The sequence below is a fragment of the Saccopteryx leptura genome, chromosome 3 (genome assembly GCF_036850995.1).
Source record: "Saccopteryx leptura isolate mSacLep1 chromosome 3, mSacLep1_pri_phased_curated, whole genome shotgun sequence".
NCBI lineage: Eukaryota > Metazoa > Chordata > Mammalia > Chiroptera > Emballonuridae > Saccopteryx > Saccopteryx leptura.
The window spans coordinates 9,540,963-9,559,551 of NC_089505.1; the positions used below are offsets into that span (position 1 = coordinate 9,540,963).

Sequence of the window (18,589 nt, forward strand, 5' to 3'; positions counted from 1 at the left end):
TTCCGGAGACCCCTCCCTGTTGCTTAAGCCACTTTTTACATGGTATTCTATTAGAACTAAAAGCTTCCATTGATATGTATACTCAAACTGTAAAACAAAGTTAAAAATCACACAGGCATGGAAACCCGCTAGCTCCAGGCACCTGGCACAACCCCTTCAGAATGCGTGATGGTTGACACCCCTCCCCCACCCCTATCTCCAGCTGGCACGTAGCCATCCTTCCCAGCTCAGTGGAGGTCCTGACTCCTGACCACCGAGGAAGCAGCTGTACCCCGGCTGCCAGACAGGAGGTGCTCGCCCGCCCGCCCGCCCGCCCGCCCACCCGCCTGCCCGCCCGCTGCTGGATTTCACTGTAGGTGACAATTGCTCATACACTTTCATGCATCCCTTGACCCGGGGCTCCTTCTGGCCTCTTGGGGCCCAATGCTGTCCCTTACACACAGCAGGTGTTCACTAACTATTGATTACTCCATTTCTATGCAATCTTCCCTGGTTTCACTCTGGTTCCCTACGTGTTCTACTATCTTCCCTGCTACCTCCGATAAATTACCGACCACCGAATTGCAGAATTTAACTTTTTTTCTCCCACCGTGTCTTTCAATGTTTTTTGTGGCTCCGGCCTTTGCCCTCTACATCTACGAACTGGCTGCAGTGGCTCTAAGCAGACGCTGCCTCCGGGATGGCAGCCCCCCAGGTCACACATCCCCGTCACACGGTCACACGACCTTCCTCCCTATTCCTCCAGGGGGAAGGCCAGGGTCCCCATTAGGGTGGGTGAACTCTCCAGAACCGCTGAAGCCAACATTCCTTTTCCCACTCAGCACCGCTCCCTCCCACGCGGACCCAGACAGAGCTGATGACAGAGCACTAGAAGGAAGTGGGGAGGCGAGCAGGCAGGGTTCCTCTCCAGGGGCCTGGCCAGAATGACTGCACACGGAGAGAACCTGGGTGAGCAGAGGGTGCGGGAATCACCCGGCGGTGCAGGGGGAGGGGCAGGGGCAGGGAGGGCAAGCCAACAGCACACAAGCCGGGACCACCCGCATGCCCCTCTGCAGCGGGAGGCCGAGGGCTTACAAACTGACTCCATCCTGTGTCAGGGCCTCGCAGTAGGGCCACCACAGGTCAGGCCTAGGGCGGGTAACTCTGACTGAAGAGTTCAGTAATTACTAAATTTGCTACCTATTCAACTCAACTCACGCCTGGAGTTCCCACAGAAGAATTAAACACTGGAATCCGGAAATTAGGAAGAGACTTGCACTCTCTCGGTCCTCTTCCATTTTAGTTAAGGTTTAACTTTTCTTGTAATCTGTATAAAAATAATCTCTTCTGCGATCCAAAGTCCTAGCCGGGTGCCTGTCTGCTGGGTTCAAATCCTGGCTCCCCCACGTCCTAGGTGGATGAGCCTGGGCCTCGGTGCCCACATCTGTGAACCAGAGACAAACAGAATGCGCACAGGGCTCAGGCACCGCCACCGTTACTGCGCAGAGGTAGAGTGGACGTCAAGAGCGTGAGATCTGGGCCGGCTGCCCAGGCTTCAGCCTCAGCTCTGCACCTTACTAACTGAACTTGAGAAACTCACCCGGCTTCTCTGTACCTCAGTTTCCTGATCTGTCACATGGGGATGACAGAAACTCCTTCCTGGGGTGGGTGGCTCTGAGGATTACATAAAATGACGTATATAAAGTATATATTTACAAAGTAAACACTCTGTTATGTCTTAGTTCTAGAGATCATTTTGGTCCAGGGCAGGGGTAAAGGGGAATATTCTAAGAGACACAATCCTAAATATCATAACTCCATGGTTGCAGGACCAGGATACTGACCGAGGCCTGGTGCTCCCTTAAGCACCAGGACTCTCGGGAAGCCTGGGACACAGAAGCCACGGCAGGGCTCCACTGTTAACCAAGCTGAGCCACCCCTTCGCTGCTGGCACTTAAGTGTCCCAGGATGAAAGGGACACATAGAATACACTCTCTAAAAACAGGATGTAAATGCCAAGCAAGACACAGACAGCACACCAACCATATTTAAGTTTATAGAGAAATGCTTCAGTAAGAGTAAAGCAACAAATGTACCTGAGAAATCTCAACTATGTGCAGCAGGAGCTCAACAGGAAGTCTTGACAACAACTATTTGAGACCCGCCCTCCGTCCTTCCTCCTGAACTCCCAGCATCTCTCACTTCCCCGGTTATCAGGAAAGGAATGGCGTTTGCAGGAAACTTGAATGTAAAGCTTTAAGAACCGGAAATGCTTTATTCTGACTGGTTTGAATGGTACTCTCTCCTGTCCTTTTTAAAAGAACAGGCTGGGCAGCACGTGAGCAGGGTGGTCACGGGGCCAGGACCTGCGTGCCACGGACCCCACACTGAGCGCCCAGGCCCTCCATTCTCTTCATTCTTCCCCACCCCATTATTTCTCCAGCTTCTCTTCCTGTTCTGGCAACTTGTCATCCTTCTCAGCACTGGGCTCAGTCACACCTGCAAACAAGAGCACTCTGGCCTCTGACCCCCTCTCTCCCGGGGCACTTAAGTCCAGTACACCCTTTGGATTTTCAGGCTTGTTTTCTCCCAGGATTTTTATTTGCTGCCAAAGACTTATTCTGATTCCCAGGTCAGTACCGTTCTGAAATCTGGAAGATGGTGGCTGGCTGACCTCCAGATAAGCACATCCACCTCTCAGCACTTGCTTAACGGAGCCTGATGCACAGCTTCCAGGGCAATCCACGCTGCCCACCACTCCACAGTGGGGCAGACTGCCACTAAGTCACCGGACAGACAGCACAGGACTCCAGCAGGCTCACACTCACACCACGTCAAACCCTCTGCTTCTCAATGTCCTATGAAAGGGATTAATACCACCACACACACCCCCAGGGCTGCTGTGCAGACCCAAGGAAAACCATAGGCCACAGAACCTCCTATAACATGCCAGCTGTCAGTCTGCTACAGGCTTACAACTTGCCCACCTCCAGAAGGCACCCTTCCTGCGGTGTTCCACCTGCTGCTAGTCACATATCCCACAAATGAACAGTGCCTCCTGGCGTGGTGCAGAGGCAGGCATGCTGACCCACCTCCACCTGGGGTTTAATTCAAAGACCTTTAAACCTGTTATGGAGAACTGACGTTTGAAGCTAGTGCTAGTCTGGTTGCCTCTACTGTGCTAAGGTCAGAAACTTCCGAGATAGCAAGAAGAAAAAAACTTTCCTTCCATCATACGTGTTTGCATTTGGACAAACAGCCCGGAACTTACTCCCCTATGTCCACAGTCAGAGAAAGCAGCAGAGGTTCAGTGCAAACCCTCCGGGCGTCTGACACCCCAAGCACACAGAGAAGCACAGTCCTGTCTTCAGTCTGCCCTGGATTGTGGGAACCTGCCCTCCAGTCGTCGGCCATAGAGCAGAAGCTCACGGCGTCCGTGTCCGTGACTTTCTGCAACTGTAACTCAAGTGCTAAACTTCTTTTTAATTCTCTCTCCTTTTCTGGAGAGTCACCGAGGTGACTGCTACGTCAATAGCAAGCTTCAGGGATGGCGTCTCTGGGGCCCTGGACAGGTTCTTCCTCATTAAAAGCCCTGAACTTCACGGAGGTAGTGAGGCCCAAAGTCAACAGACTGTAAAACCCCTAGGACTCGGCATCCCCGAGATGTGAAGAAGCTGTGGCGGGCCCCCAACGCGCCAGCGTCACCGAAACGCCCCCGGAAAGCGCGTCCCTGCACCGGCGCGGCGCTTTTCACGGAGAGGTGATGAATGGGCCACGGACCCCGCGGGGGCCGCGCCTTTCCGGGGGGAGGACCGGAGTCAACCGAAGAAAGGGGGCAAGGGGCTCCAGGCGCAGCCCACGCCCCCGGCATCCCACCCGGGCTGCCCGCGGGGGACGGGGTCACCCGGAGCATCTCGAGGGCCCTCCCGGGCGCGCTCGGGCCGAGGCCGCTCCCGGATCCCGGCCCCCAACCCCACTGCGCAGGGCGGGCGGGCAGGCCGGGAAGTCCCTCGCCGAGCCCCCCCTACGCAGCCCGGCGGCGCCCCTCCTGCGCCCCCGTGGGCGGAGGACCCGGCTGCAGGGCTCGCGGGAGCGGGACGCCGGAGACCCAAGCGCGGGCCCGGGCGCCCGGGGACACCCCAGCCCCGCCGCCCGTCCTCCCGGGCCCGCACTCACGGTTCCATCGCGGCGCCCCGGGGGTCGTCCCCGGCCCTGGCCCAGGCACACCCAGCGCCGCCCCGCCCCCGCGGCAGCCAGAGCCGCAACCCGAGCGACAGCTGGGTCCGTGGAGTCCTCCGAGCGCCGCGCGGTCACGTGCGCGGAAGCGGCCGGCGCGGCGGTGGGCGGGGCCAGGAGGGGTGGCCGGGCAGCCAGAGGGGGCGTGGCCGGGCAGCCGGAGGGGGCGTGGCCGGGCAGCCGGAGGGGGCGTGGCCGGAGTGAAGGGGGCGCAGCCAGGAAGGTTAGGGGACGAGCTCTGGGAGCCCTTGCGCGCCCAAGCCGGGGGCTGGGGTGGATGGGCGTGCGGTGAGTCTAGAGCGCAAAGATCGGCCCAGAGGTCTAGAGCACACAGATTGGCTCAAAGGTTCACGAATGAATTAATTAACAAATGATGAATGAATGAATGAATGAATGACTTGACCCTTACTCCTTGTCCTTAGCGGAGGGGACCACTCAGCCACCCCTCTGCTTCCAGGACATCTTAATGGGGCACACGAATGGAATCCATGAATGCCCTGCGGTTGTCTCAAAGACACTATGGTGATTGCATTTTTCTGGGAGGAGTCTCTATTAACTTTCCATATTCCCAAAGAGGTTTGTGACCTGAGAGAGGGAAAAAGCCAGGGCAGACCTCTGACACCTTGAGTGATAACAGGAAAGCAGTTCTGACTTTTTCTGGTACCTTCTGCAAATCTTTTCTAGATAACAGCTGCAGTGCATGCAGATGTTCAGTCCCCAGTACAAGCGCTGTCCCTCAGGAAGTGTGGGTGTGGCTCCCACTTTCCACAGAGCTGAAAATGTCACTGATGGTGCAAGCCCTGGGCCTGCGGAGGTGCAGTAGGAGCGAGTGTCAGGGGACCATCCTTGTTTCTGCAGAGTGAGGAGATCAGCTAACCAAAAGCACTTTCTTGATTTGGGACGTTGACTGTCAGTTGTGGATTTGTAAATAGCCGAAACCCACATCCTGGATAGTTTGAGATTTTCTTGGGGGCATTGGTCAAAATGTCCCCTTCCCCATGCTGCTGTGGGCTTAAAGTCAAACCAAGCAAGGAAAATAAAAGTCTCAAGGTTCCTTTCTGATTTATTCTCATTCATTCACTAAGCTGTCAACAGGATTGGTACTGGTGGGAAGATACCAACATGAATAAGATATAGTTCCTGCCCTCAGCAAACTTACAAGCAAAGTAAATTACCAAAAGTAAATGTGACCAGCACAGGTTGCTACAGTGGCACTGAGGAAGGGCAGCTGACTCATCTGGGGCTTGGGTGGAGAGGGCCAGGTCGGAGAGAGAATGCCCGATGTCTGGGCTGATCTCAGGGAAAGGAGAGGTGGGGAGGTCAGGGAGTCGGAAAGCAGTGGGTATAGCAGGCAAAGCAGCGGCCGGAACACGCAGTACGAGATTAAGACAAATTCCATTAGCACTCTGGACCCTAAGCCGCAACTCTTACAGGAACCCGAACAAAAGATTACTTCTCAAATTCTTCTTATAGCACTTGGGGAGAAAAGGCAACAAGACCGGGGGACACAATCACCAGTGCGGGGACAAGCAAGTAACAAGGTGCGGGTCAGGTGGTTACCATGAACTGGAGGTGAGCATCGTCTAAAGGTGCAGTTGCCATTCAGCACTTTGAAACAGCTGGATTTCAAATAGGATTTTCCTGTGATCCCTTATGATCCTAAAATGTTAGAAAGTAATTCAAAAATTATTTTAGACTCAGCAAGGATGAAACAAAATGTCGAGGCAGCCAGTGTGTACCTCCTGTCTGAAGCAGCCTCTTCTGACAGAAACGCCTGCTCCGAGGCCCGGCTTCGCTGAGACCCGCCCACAGACCCTTGCTGTTTCCACGTGACTCAGGATTTAAAATGAGTTGACATCTGTGAGGCCCAAACTGCCCCCTGGTAACTGCGCCTGGTAACTTGCGTTGCTGTTGCCCTGAACTGCTGATGAGCATTGCTTACCACACTTTTTCTCGATTATTTTTTTCTTCCACCCTTAACTGTGATGGAAAGGGAAACAGAAAGGTGCTATGGTGACGGAAGAAGGACCCAATCGATTCTGGGGCTCCAACAAAGCTTGTCCGGTCTGTCAGCCAGGCCTCCCAGTGAGATCCCTCCCGCTCACCTCCAGGCTTCCCGTCCTCTCCAAGCTCAAGCTGGAGCACATTCCATGTGAGGTCGCTATCAGCTCTGAGAACAGTGTGCGTTTTGGCAGCACACCCCCCCCCCATTCAGCCCACTCTTTCACGCTCAGGATGATCCTCTGCTCTCTGCACGGGGTCCTGCTATCCAGTGAGAATAACCAATGACTGAGCACCCAGGAAACCCAAGGCCTGAGCCAATAAACCCTCTTAAGACTACTTTTTTTTTTCAGACCAAGTTCTCACAATGGAGTATCTACCTTATTCTTCTTTTCTTTCCCACTTTTGGATCCAGCTCTGATAACTGGAATTTTGTTTTATTTTCTATGCTTGAGACCTCGTCTTGAAACCTTCTAATATTTCCAGGCCTTTGTAAATAAAGACAGAAATGTCAAAAACCTTGCAGCTCCAAGTGTGGGCCACAGACAGGCCACTCTGGCATCAGCTGGGACATTTTGGAAATGCAGAATCTCAGGCCAGAGCTACCGACTGAGAATCTGTGCTGTGCAGGGTTCCCAGGTGTGTACACTGGTTGGGAGACCGTGAGTAGGTGACAGCTGCTTCGTCCATGCCAGCCCTGTCTTCTACAAAGACCGGAGTCCTTTCTTTGAGCCTCAGCCCAGGAGGGTGAGAACCCTCACCAACACCAGCCACCTGTCCTTCCCGCCCCTGGCTACCCTGTCACCGGGCACGTCACAGGGCCTCCAAACCAACATGGTCCTGGCCATCTGCCTGTGGTCTCATCCACGCTCTGCAGAAGCTGCCGCCTGTCCACAGGACTGGACCTCCTCTCAGCACCGAGCAACTCTAGCTCCATGTCCCCATCCTCCCAGCACACCCCAAATGGCCTTATTGAGTGCCCCATCCTAAGAGTCGGTGCTGTGTTGGGGGTTGCACAGATCTTTTCTTCCTGAATAATCTGAATTCTGGAAACTTCTACCACACTGGTTATAGGCAAGTACTGTAAAGATGCATAGATTTAAATGTGGGTTTTGGCTCTAAAATGTAACCTTGGGCAAGCTATGTGGTCTTTCTAGACCCCATTTTCCTCATAGGGCTGTTGAGAAGATTCTTTAAGATAATACGTGTAGCCCTGGCCGGTTGGCTCAGCGGTAGAGCGTCAGCCTGGCGTGCGGGGGACCCGGGTTCGATTCCCGGCCAGGGCACATAGGAGAAGCTCCCATTTGCTTCTCCACCCCCTCCCCTCCTTCCTCTCTGTCTCTCTCTTCCCCTCCCGCAGCGAGGCTCCATTGGAGCAAAAATGGCCCGGGCATGGCTCCTTGGCCTCTGCCCCAGGCTCTAGAGTGGCTCTGGTCGCTGCAGTGTGATGCCCCGGAGGGGCAGAACATCGCCCCCTGGTGGGCAGGGCGTCGCCCCCTGGTGGGCATGCCGGGTGGATCCCGCTCGGGCGCATGCGGGAGTCTGTCTGACTGTCTCTCCCCGTTTCCAGCTTCAGAAAAATAAAAAAAAAAAAAAAAAAGATAATACGTGTAAATTCTTATCCCAGGACCTTGTCCACAGTGAGTACACCATAATCTATCTGACAAAATATAATTCAAGGGACAAAGAAGGGCATTATATACTACTAAAAGGAGCAACAGGGCAAGAAGTTCATTATACACATAAATACCCCCAACAATACAGCCTCAGAATAGATCGGCCTTTGGCGGTGTGATTAGAGGGATTGCTAATAGAAGGGTGACAGCCTCCGGCTTGGAAATGATGTCCAAAGGTTGGAGGGAAAAGGTGAACGCAGCCTTAAAGCGCATGAGTAGAAGTAGAAGTATCATGTCGAGACCAAGGGCAGCACGGGAGCCCTGTTTCCGCCCGGGCGGACCATCACACGGAGGGACCAGTGCTGGATGCTGCGCGTTAATAGGGGCTCTGACAAACCAGCGTACCTCTTCCTTCCTCCAGTCCACCACCCCTTTCTTAAGGGGGCATCACTGATTTTTCCACTGGCTATGGTAAACCCCTCACACAGTTCCATGGCAGTGACATGATCCAGGCCTGGCCAGTCACATCGCAGGGATTGGTTCGGCTATCGACATTTTACCCAATCTGAGCCAGGGCAAAAGAAACAAAGCTAAAGTCTTAACTGTAGAAATATAAAAATTGAAAACAAGAAGGCACATATCAGACCTGGACCAGAAGATGGCTCATGGGCCAAAGCAGGAAGGTGACAGTGATTTGGTCTTTTGACAACTAACACATACCTCCATTCCCAGCCCAGGCCCTCATCCCTGAGAAGCAGAACATTCATGTCCTTCGAGGGCCAGGCAAGGGTGTCAGAGGCTGCCCCCTGCAGCCAGTGTTCCCCCTGACTCACTGCAAGACTGTGAGAGCAGGGGTCCTGGCCTTCCTACCAGTGGCCAACCAGTAGAGAGGTTAAGAGACTGGTCCTGGACTTGAATTTAAACTTTGAATCTCACCTGACCTGTAGTGGCGTGGTGTGTCAAGCATTAACCTGGAATCCCACGGTCACCGGTTTAAAACCCTGGGCTTGCCTGGTCAAGGCACATACAGGAAGCAACTATTATGAGTTGATGCCTCCTGCTCCCCTCCCCACCTCTCTCACTCTGTCTCCTCTTTCTAAAATCAATAAATCTTTATATTTTGAATCTCACCTGAATATTCTCTTTTCTGGACCATATAGCTTATTAAAAAACATCCTCAAATGTCCCTGAATGTGACCTGGGTTCATGACACTGTCCCAAGGCCATGACAAAGAACAGGAATTCTCGGAAGTCATGGAATGACCAAGAGCAGGTCCTGATGCCCTAACTGGGGGTTTCCAGGGTGACACAGATGTGACTCCACCTCTATCTTCTGGGGACCGATGCTCACCATCTCCTGTTGACCTGGAAGCCTGCCCGGCAGGTCACGAGAGCTGCTAGTGTCCAATTCATACAATACAACTCTTCTCAATTCACACGCGAACACCATGCGGAGGCAAGGGTCACTGTGTCACATGTGTAACCCATCTGATAGGTGGTTTGAGGCAGTAAATAATAATATTCCCACTTCCACTGCTGGGATGTTTAATGCTGTTAATCACAGTGCCATGGCTCCAGGAAAACGCGGGATCCATACATTCAAACAATAAACAAGAAGAGGTCTGTTTCTTCCGGAAAGCATGTAAAGGACAAGGAGGTAGGAGAACATTATAGAAGGGCATCACTGGAGCCCCTGCATGGGCAAAAGAGAGTCCCAGCTCCGGTCAGATCCTTCAGGATTACATAGTGTGAGGGTCTGGACAGGATCACTGGGTTTGATGCTAACAGGTCACCAGTGAAGTGGGCAAGAGCAGTTAGTTCCAGGACATGTGGTGAGTTCAAGGGTATCCCGCTCCTAAAGGAAGAGACAGGACCACCAGGTGGCAGTGTTGCCAACAGCTTCAGTGGGCGGGACTTGGGCAGGCTGCGTACAGGGGGAGGTCCCTGTCAGCAGGAGACCCTCCTGGTCTCGTGGTCAGGGCGGTAACCGGAGGCGGAGGACACGTGACCTCCCAGGGGAGAGGGGAATCGTAGAGGGGGCTTACATGCCCAGTCACTCAGCAGCAAGGGAAGGACACTGGGCCGCAAGGCTCCCGAGGGCAGCTGCAGTTTGCGGCCCGTCATAGCCATAGGCTTTGTCACATCTATGGCTAGCCTGTGTTGGGTGCAGTTTCACAGGTATGCAGACTCTAAATGGCTAAAAATAGGCTCCTTGCGACTGTATTTAATAAAGCAATTGGGTGTGTAAGAATTTGAGTTAGTGACCTGTGGGAGTGAGTTAGGCAACTTCTATGAAATAAGTGGGGACACAAACACCATGGGGCCGATGTGCAGGAGCCACCCTCACCCGGCTTACAGGACAGCGTGGTGGGCGAAGGGCCGGGCTGGCCCGCGCTGCAGAAGGAAGTGTGGGTGCTCCCAGAGGAGGCGGGCTCAGGGAACTTGGTCCAGACAGAGTTATAAGCGGACGGGAAGGAGTCAGAAGTGAGGAGCAAACTTGAGCCATGAGGATGAGCAGGGACCACTGATGGAGGAAGGTCCAAGAAGGAGCGGAGAGCCCTCAGGAGTAGAGGGGGCGGGGGTAGCACAGAGACATGGATACGTCTGGGGGGGCTGACCATGCTGACACCAGCCACTGGCCCCTCACATGTGCTTGCTCGGTTCTCGGACCCTGGCCCGGCTGGGGCCTGTATCTTGTCCCAATAGGAAACAACAGCGCCAGCCTCCCTCAGTAGGCCGGGCTTGTGGCTAACTCGAAGTTCCCGAGCATGTTAAGTTTAATGAAATTCTTTGTCTAGCTTTGACATAATGGAGATGGAAAAGCTGGCTCTAAAATCACAGCCTCATCAGGGATGCTGATCATTCTTCCCACCAAAAAAGAAACAAGACAGAGAGGGATGTCAGGACTCCGCAGTCAGAGCGGGTTGTCCCTGAGAAGTTGAGAACAAGGAGAAAAGCCAGCCTGCTGGAAACATGGACACTGTGTCGCTTGCCTTGATTAGGAAAGCGGTTCTCAGGCCCTGCAACTGGACTGGAACCCGACAGGACGTTTTCATCCAGAAGGGAGCTGGGCAGCCTGGAGGTGCGCACACTGCAGCATCAGCCGGCCGAGAGGACCGCTGACGGGGCCGCGGGGAGTCCTGTCGGGGAGAGGGAGCCTCGCCTACTGACTCTCGGTACTCCTGCCCCCTGAGGAGTGGGTGCACCAGGCTCTCTCGACCTGACGCTCTAAACATGCCACTCACCCCTTTCTGGGTTCTCCGTCCTGGCTAAGACCCAGTCCAGGCTAATTAAACCATAATCCTCAAGGGTATGGCCGGGGTGTTTGTATTTTTAAAAGCTCCCCAAGGTGATTCTGATGCACGGGCAACGTTAAGAATCCCTGATCTAACTAATTCCCCTGCCTCGACGCTGTGCCCACCATTACCTGTGGTCTTGTGGGTCTGCATCAGCGAGTTTAATAAACTGGCGTCTGATTCTGTACATCAGTCCAGAGCTTGGTTAATGCAAAGCCTTCACTGAAAACAGGCTACCTAAAATAGGCCAGCAAGGGCCGGCCCGGGGGCCGGATGAATCCACTGAGGGGGTGGAATGTTGCTTCCAGGAGCCTCTTGGGTGAGGACACTGCGGGCTGTCACTTCACTGGCCAAGAAAAAGCTACCCCAACTCTGTGGCTCATACATTTTACAGAGGCAAGGTAATCAATCGCACGGGACACGAAGTACGGATCAGCCAAAATGGCCAACCACAAACTCTTTGAGAGCTGAGCTCCGGAGGAACCTATTTCCTGCCCCTCACACTGCGTCGGCCCTCTGTGTGCCACGGACACAGCCAATCGCCTCGCCCGGCATCCATTCCTCATGTCTTGTTCCTAGCAGAACCCCAGTTTGGTCTGGCCCTCTACCACTCCTCCCTCAGGGAAACTGGGTCCTCCCTCAGGGAAACTGGGTCCTCCCTCGGGGAAACTGGGTCCACCCTCAGGGAAACTGGGTCCACCCTCAGGGAAACTGGGTCCTCCCCCGGGGAAACTGGGTCCTCCCTCGGGGAAACTGGGTCCACCCTCAGCTCCTGGGCCCCTGGTTCGCTCAAGTCCGATTCCATTCCCTCGTCAGTATGTGCTCAAGAAAGGGCCAGGGACCTGAGGTCATCCAGGAGACCCAGAAGTTGGTTTTCTTTTCAGCTTTCTATTGAAGCATAATGAACACAAGGAAAGTACATACAGCATGTAAATGGCTTGATAAACGTTTATAAATTAAATGGACCTGTATGACTGGTACCCAGATTAAGAAGCAAAATATTTCCAGCACCGAGAACACCCTCTCCTGCTTCCTTCCATCCACAGTCCCCTTAAGGAGAACCACTACCCTGACTTCTTTTTTTTAACAGAGACAGGAAGACAGAAAGAGGGACAGATAGGGTCAGACAGACAAGAGAGAGAGATGAGAAGCATCAGTTGTTCATTGTGGCTCCTTAGTCTCCTTAGCTGTTCATTGATTGCTTTCTCATATGTGCCTTGACCCAGGGGCTCCAGCCACCCCTTGCTCAAGCCAGTGACCTTGGGCTCAAGCCAGAGACCTTTGGGCTCAAGCTAGCAACCATGGGGTCATATCTATGATTCCACGCCCAGGTTGGCAAGCCTGCCTTCAAGCTGGTAAGCCCACACTCAAGCCAGTGACCTCAGGGTTTTGAACTTGGGTCCTCAGCGTTCCAGGCCGACAGTCTATCTACTGTGCCACTGCCTGGTCAGGCAAGTACCTCAGAGGAACTGCCGGGGCAAAAGGCATATGTACGTTCACTTTAGGAGGCACTGTCCAATAGCTCCCACAGTGAACATACCAATTTACCCTCCACCACCCCATCTGCAGGGAATGAAAGTTCTATTATGTCCCTGTCTATACGTGTCTGTCTTCTTCACTGCTATCGTTTTGGTGGGGTGTACTAGAGTTTCTAGAAGTCTTGCTGTGGGCTTTGAGTTATTCCTTCTCGTTTAGAGAGCTAAAGAAAGCTCTCCCATGAATGTGAATGAGAAGCAATAGCCCAAATGCTTCCTAGCAGCCAATTGCAGCCCAGATAGAAAGAACGTAATGATATCACGGACCTGCGGCTCACAACTCCATCCATTACCTCACTGCTTCAGCTGGCTGCTCCAGCTCCTCTACATCTGTATCTGAAAGCATCTTAGTGTTATCTTCATCAAGCACTTGACCTCACAACAGCCTAGCTTGTTGTTTTCTGATGTGGAAATTGATCACCAGTGAAATCTGATGGTTTCTCTCAGGCAGGGAGTTAGCAAAGGGCAGAGACGGGACTGGAAGCCAGGATTTCAGACGTCCAACCCACTGCCCTTGCACCTGCACCGATGGACTCCTCGTTCCCTACCAGGCAGGACAACTGTCATCTCTCATTTTGTGAAAATGATTGTGAGGCCTTTGATCTATAGCTGCCGCTTTCTGCTGATGCCAAATGACATAGGTAATATGCAAAGCGCCATGCCAGCTAATGGGGTGGGGGGCACCGCCTTTTTAAAACAGAGCATTAGCAGCTGTCTCCTTGCTGCACCCAGTTCTGAGGAAACTGTCGGCTACATGAGGTGAGTCCAGTCCTCCAGGGAATAAAGGACAGGTACATTTTAGTCATCAATCCCTAATGAGGAAATGAAGATGGTGAGGAGAGTAGGGGCAAGTGCATCTTCCAGTCAGACAGACGCAGGAGCTGTAACTCAGCTTCCCCACTCAGAACCCCAGCAGTGTTCACTGAGTTCTGTAAAGGTGCCACCCGTTGATTGATACAAACACTCAGCGGAGCAGTGGAAGGCAGTTCGGTGACCTGAAAGCTCTCCCATTATAAAAGAGTCTCTGTGACTCAGCTCAAGTACCCTGTCGTCACACGATACTATGGAGCATGCTGCAGTTAACTTGTTTTCAAGGCAGGAGGGCAGAATTCACCACAGTTCCCTCGTATCCATGGTGAATCTGTCTTTGGGAGCCAACTGAAATAATGAAGTTGCTCCTGGAGCAAGGATTCAAGTGCCGGCTGTGGGACCGGCAGCTAAACTGCTGACATCACTTCCCCCACCTAAAACCCTTCACTGGCTTCACATTGGAACTCTAATCACACCCACCCACCCCGGTCTGGCCTTCGAGGCCTCTCATGACCTGGCCCTATCTATCTATGACCACTAGTCTCCAGACACGCTGGTCTTCAGTGTGTTTAAGGTCTCAGGGACTTTGCACATGTCCTTCCTCTTCTGGAACTTTCCTCTCCCAGCTCATTGCCTGGTGAGCAACCCATTCTTCAGTTCTCAGTCAGATGTCCTCTTCTCAAAGAGCCTTCCCTGACCACCTTCTCTGAAGTAGAACCCCCGTCATGCTGTATGATATTATTTTGTTCATTATCTTCCTAGCATTCATGGCGATATGTAACCACTTTCTTGTTACCCAGAAGCCCCACGACAGCAGGTACTGTCTGCCTTGCTCACTGCTCTATCCCCAACAGCTAGAACAACAACAGCAGAACCATAGCAGATGCTCAATAACTGTTGCTTAAGTAAATGGATGCAGGGATCAAGGATAGTCCAGTTGTGGATTAACCAGTAATGCGGCTTCGTTCTCTCCTCTGCTACCTGCATTAAAACTATTTCGCTATTCATTTACTCCTTAGCCAAAGACATGCTCGCAAGAAATCAAAATATAGAGAAAAAACAGCAGGGTGTGGGGGACTAGTGGGAAAAGAGATTGAAACATACATCAAAAATAAGATTTGAAACTATCTGCTGGTGGTTGGGTTTTTTAGAAATACTGTCCCCAATGAGGCTGCAATAGACAGATTTTGAGGCATATACAAAAGCTACACCATATGACACTAGAGTTACATTTTTTAAAAGGCCCTGTATAACTGTGACTCAGTAACCGGTTGTGGACGAGCCCTTGGGAAGCCACTGGGCTTCGGAAAAGATCTGATGACAGGTGTGATTCTTGCTCTCCTGAGCACGCATGTGCGGCTACCACCACCTGCAAGATGGTGAGCAAATCCGTGCACAGTGAGCAGATCACAGAATCCCGACTTTCAGAAAACTTCTGGTTCAAGCTTCCCATTTTACAAAGAAACCTGAAACGCAGTTAGCAGGTAACCTCCAGAGGGTCACAGAGTTAGATGCAACAAAATCAATCCAGGCTTCAGTCTCCAGCTCCTGATAGGGCCCTTTCAGCCAGCACACAGGACGCATCAGGTAAGCCTAGCCATTGGCAATGAACACACTTTCCCGTTAGAACAGCAAAGCCGGGGGAGAAAGGGGCCAGTGCCCTGTGCAAGGGTGTGTGGGCCCCCACAGCTCTCACCTTAGCTACAGGAGAGGGTACAGAAATGACACAGACAAGCCCAAACCAACAGCTCCTTGTGCTGCTGATGGATGGATTCCCACGCATCATCACCCAGATGCTGCTTGGCCAGCCTCAGACATTTCTACGGAAGCCCGGGGGCTCGAGGACGTCAGAGGAGAGGCCAGCGCCCTCCCTGCCCAACGCTAGCGTGGGAGTGACCTGTTCCCAAACCAGGACCAAGCAAGGCCGAAGCAGGAGGCAGCAGAGGAGGCGGGGAACAATGACAGCAAGAGAAGGGAGAGAGGGAGGGGGAAGCAGGGAAGAAGGCCAGTGAGTCCCTTCCTCGGGAGCTCAGGTTTCTAGGGAATAGAAAACAGCCCCTCACCCCTTCCCCCCGGATCTGCCCTCGACCCCCAGAACGCAGCAACGCCCCCACTCCCAGCCCGCTCCCGCGGCTGGGCTTGCGCTGGGAGGAAGGGGCAGCCGAGGGGCGGCCCCCGCCCAGCAGGGGAGCTCAGCGGGTGGACGAGGGCGGTGGGGCAGGAGCAGCCGCAGCCCAGCCCGGGCTCGCCTCTCCCCGCAGGCCCCCGCCCCGCGCTGCGCCCACACCGCCCCTACCTGTAGTAGCGCTCATCCCGGAATGGCGTGAGGTCCTCCTTCAGCTCCCGGTATGCCTCCTGCAGCCGCTTGCACAGGACCTTGAGCTCGCTGCAGAGCGGGGGCTCGAAGGCCGGGTACTCTGAGGCCATGCCTGCGACCGCCCTCCCGAGCGGAGCCCTGACGACCCCTCTTCCCTCCGCTCCGCCCTTTGTATCGCTTCAGTCGCCCCCTCTCTCTTCCCAGCTTGGGATCGGGGCTGCCAGCGCGCAGGGCGGGCTGACCGAGGAGGAGGAGGAGGAGGAGGAGGAGGAGGAGGAGGAGGAGGAGGAGGCGGCGGCGGGGGAGGTGGGGAGGGGGCGTGGAAGAAGGTGGGGTCAGCGTGCTCAGGGGGCCTCGGGGAAGGGACGCGGGGAGCAGGCCGCGAGGGTCGCGTAGGGATCAGCCCGCAGCCCGTGGCCCTGCGAGGGGCCTAAGAAGAGGGGCGCCCGTCAGTCGCAGCCCAGGGAGTTGGAAGAGGAAACGGGGGGCGGGAGAGGGACTCCTACACAAGATCCTCTGCCGCCCGAAGAAAAACATAAAGGGCCACTCTCGCCACTGCTCGTCCTGGGAAAGAGAAGAAACTTGTGGTGAGAGCAGAGAGAAAAATGGGCTCCCGGACGGACGGAGAGCCCTTTCCTGCTGCGAAGGTCAAAGGTGGAGCCGGCTCCTGGGTTCAGCACCACGGACAGCTCCCGGGAATCTCTCCCTGCCCCGCCCCCCTCCTTCTCGTGTCACACTTGGTGCAATGCAAAAACACTTACAATCAAGCCCGTTATGGTGAAATCATCATAAAAATTATTTTTAACGATCAAAGAACGTGCCCAAATGAGATGTCTTCTCCACACGTTCTACAGCCACCAAAACAACAAAATCTGGGCAAGGTTCTCATCCTGCCCAGAAGCTCTGCACCTGCGTGTAAAATAAAAACTCACAAATCAACACGACTTTCATGGACGGCTTGTCCAAAGATGATGTCGTGTCCTCTTGTGAATTTTTCCAATAAGAAGTGTTGAAACAGTTGTCCCAGGTGACGGTGTGTTTCCACCTGAAGCTGGGACAGGCTTCCATGAGAGACTGATCTTGTATGCATTGCAGGAACCTTTTACAAATACACATTTTGGGGGCCTAACTTATACTATTGAATCTAAATTACATAATGTGGGTCCCAGAAATTTGCATTTTTCAAAGCTCCTTAAGTGAATCTATTGATCACTAGTGTTTAGTGTCATATTTCCCACATTTTCTGCTATCTTAACCTATGCTCTTATTTTCATCCACTCTGCCTTGCTTTTTATTTTCATGGCCACATTTTATTCCCCCTCTTACATTTTGGAACAAGTTTTTGTCTGCTAGCCATGTTCTCCTGTCAGGCCTTGCAAATACTGCCATAACCTCTGGTCACCCTGCAGTGTGCACACTTAGGTGTTAGCCTTAATCCATTAACATGAGCATTATTTGTATTTAATCATCTCAGGAGCACAAAGAATGGAGCTTGGAACTGGCTAACCTCAAAATACAAGGCAGAGGAATGCTAAGAAGAACTCCTTCACAGACACACATGCTCATTTGTTTTCTATAATAGAATAGAGACTGCGAGACCAGCATATACCATATTTCAAATAATTTATAATTGGCTACAGAGAGCTTATCATTAGGGAAAACACTAACCAACCTCAAAAATACCACAAAACACTTAAAATCTGTTGGGAAGTCTTCCCTCCCTCTCCAGCCTTGCCCCCACCCCTTTAAATGACAGGAGTCCCTAGAGGACAATGCTAGTTTTCTAGCTCCAGCATTGTGGAGTACTAATCTATTTTGTTACTTTGTTCACCACAAAGAGATAGGCTAGGTAAAAGATAGCATATACACACATGCATGCACATACACGACTGTGTAAATGTTACACACAACTGAGCTATATAGTATACTATAATTCAGGGGTCCCCAAACTATGGCCCGCGGGCCATATGCGGCCCCCTGAGGCCATTTATCCGGCCCCTGCTGCACTTCCGGAAGGGGCACCTCTTTCATTGGTGGTCAATGAAAGGAGCACATTGACCATCTCATTAGCCAAAAGCAGGCCCATAGTTCCCATTGAAATACTGGTCAGTTTCTTGATTTAAATTTACTTGTTTTTTATTTTAAATATTGTATTTGTTCCTGTTTTGTTTTTTTCACTTTAAAATAAGATATGTGCAGTGTGCATAGGGATTTGTTCATAGTTTTTTTTATTGTCCGGCCCTCCAACGGTCTGAGGGACAGTGAACTGGCCCCCTATGTAAAAAGTTTGGGGACCTCTGCCATAATTACTATCCCCTCTGTATATTTTATTTGCATTATGGTTATGTAATAATAAATATTATTTTTTAATTATAAAGGAATATGTCCAAATGAGATGTCTCCTACCACACATTTTATAGCCATCAAAAGAGGGGGGTGTAATCTGTTCCTATTTCTATAAAAATTTAGGTTAACTTATTCCTCCTTTTGTTTGAAACTAAAAACATTGTGAAAAATGCCAAACCAAGAAAAATTTAAATAAGTGAAATATATGGGACTCTGAAAGCAATTTTAAACATTAGACTAGTCTGCCTCAGTTTTTTTTGAGTTAACCCCAAAAAGGAAATTCACACTTAAATGGCTAAATATTGGTGATGTGAGATTTGTCAGTTCAAATACCAATTTCCTAAAAAAGAAATAAAATGTGGCAGTCATTTCTTAAGTGAGAAGACCTGTTACTTCCCCTTTTGATATGGTTTGGGTATCAGTATCCTGCTCTCATGGTGAGAGGGGGGTTTG

General features: G+C 52.3%; 1 protein-coding gene across 3 annotated transcripts in view; it reads right to left on the reverse strand.

Moving 5' to 3' along the window:
* LOC136398687 (transmembrane protein 181) overlaps positions 1-15,918 on the reverse strand; it is a 62,030-nt gene extending 46,112 nt beyond the window's left edge. The window contains exon 1 of one of the 3 annotated variants that reach the window (XM_066372922.1): positions 15,770-15,918. In XM_066372922.1, the coding sequence (XP_066229019.1) occupies positions 15,770-15,900 (131 nt within the window). In that variant the 5' untranslated portion in view covers positions 15,901-15,918. Of the gene's footprint in view, positions 1-4,155; positions 4,297-15,769 lie in introns of those variants that run through there. The other 2 variants (XM_066372920.1, XM_066372921.1) reach the window with 2 other exon arrangements.
* Positions 15,919-18,589: the final 2,671 nt, after the last annotated feature.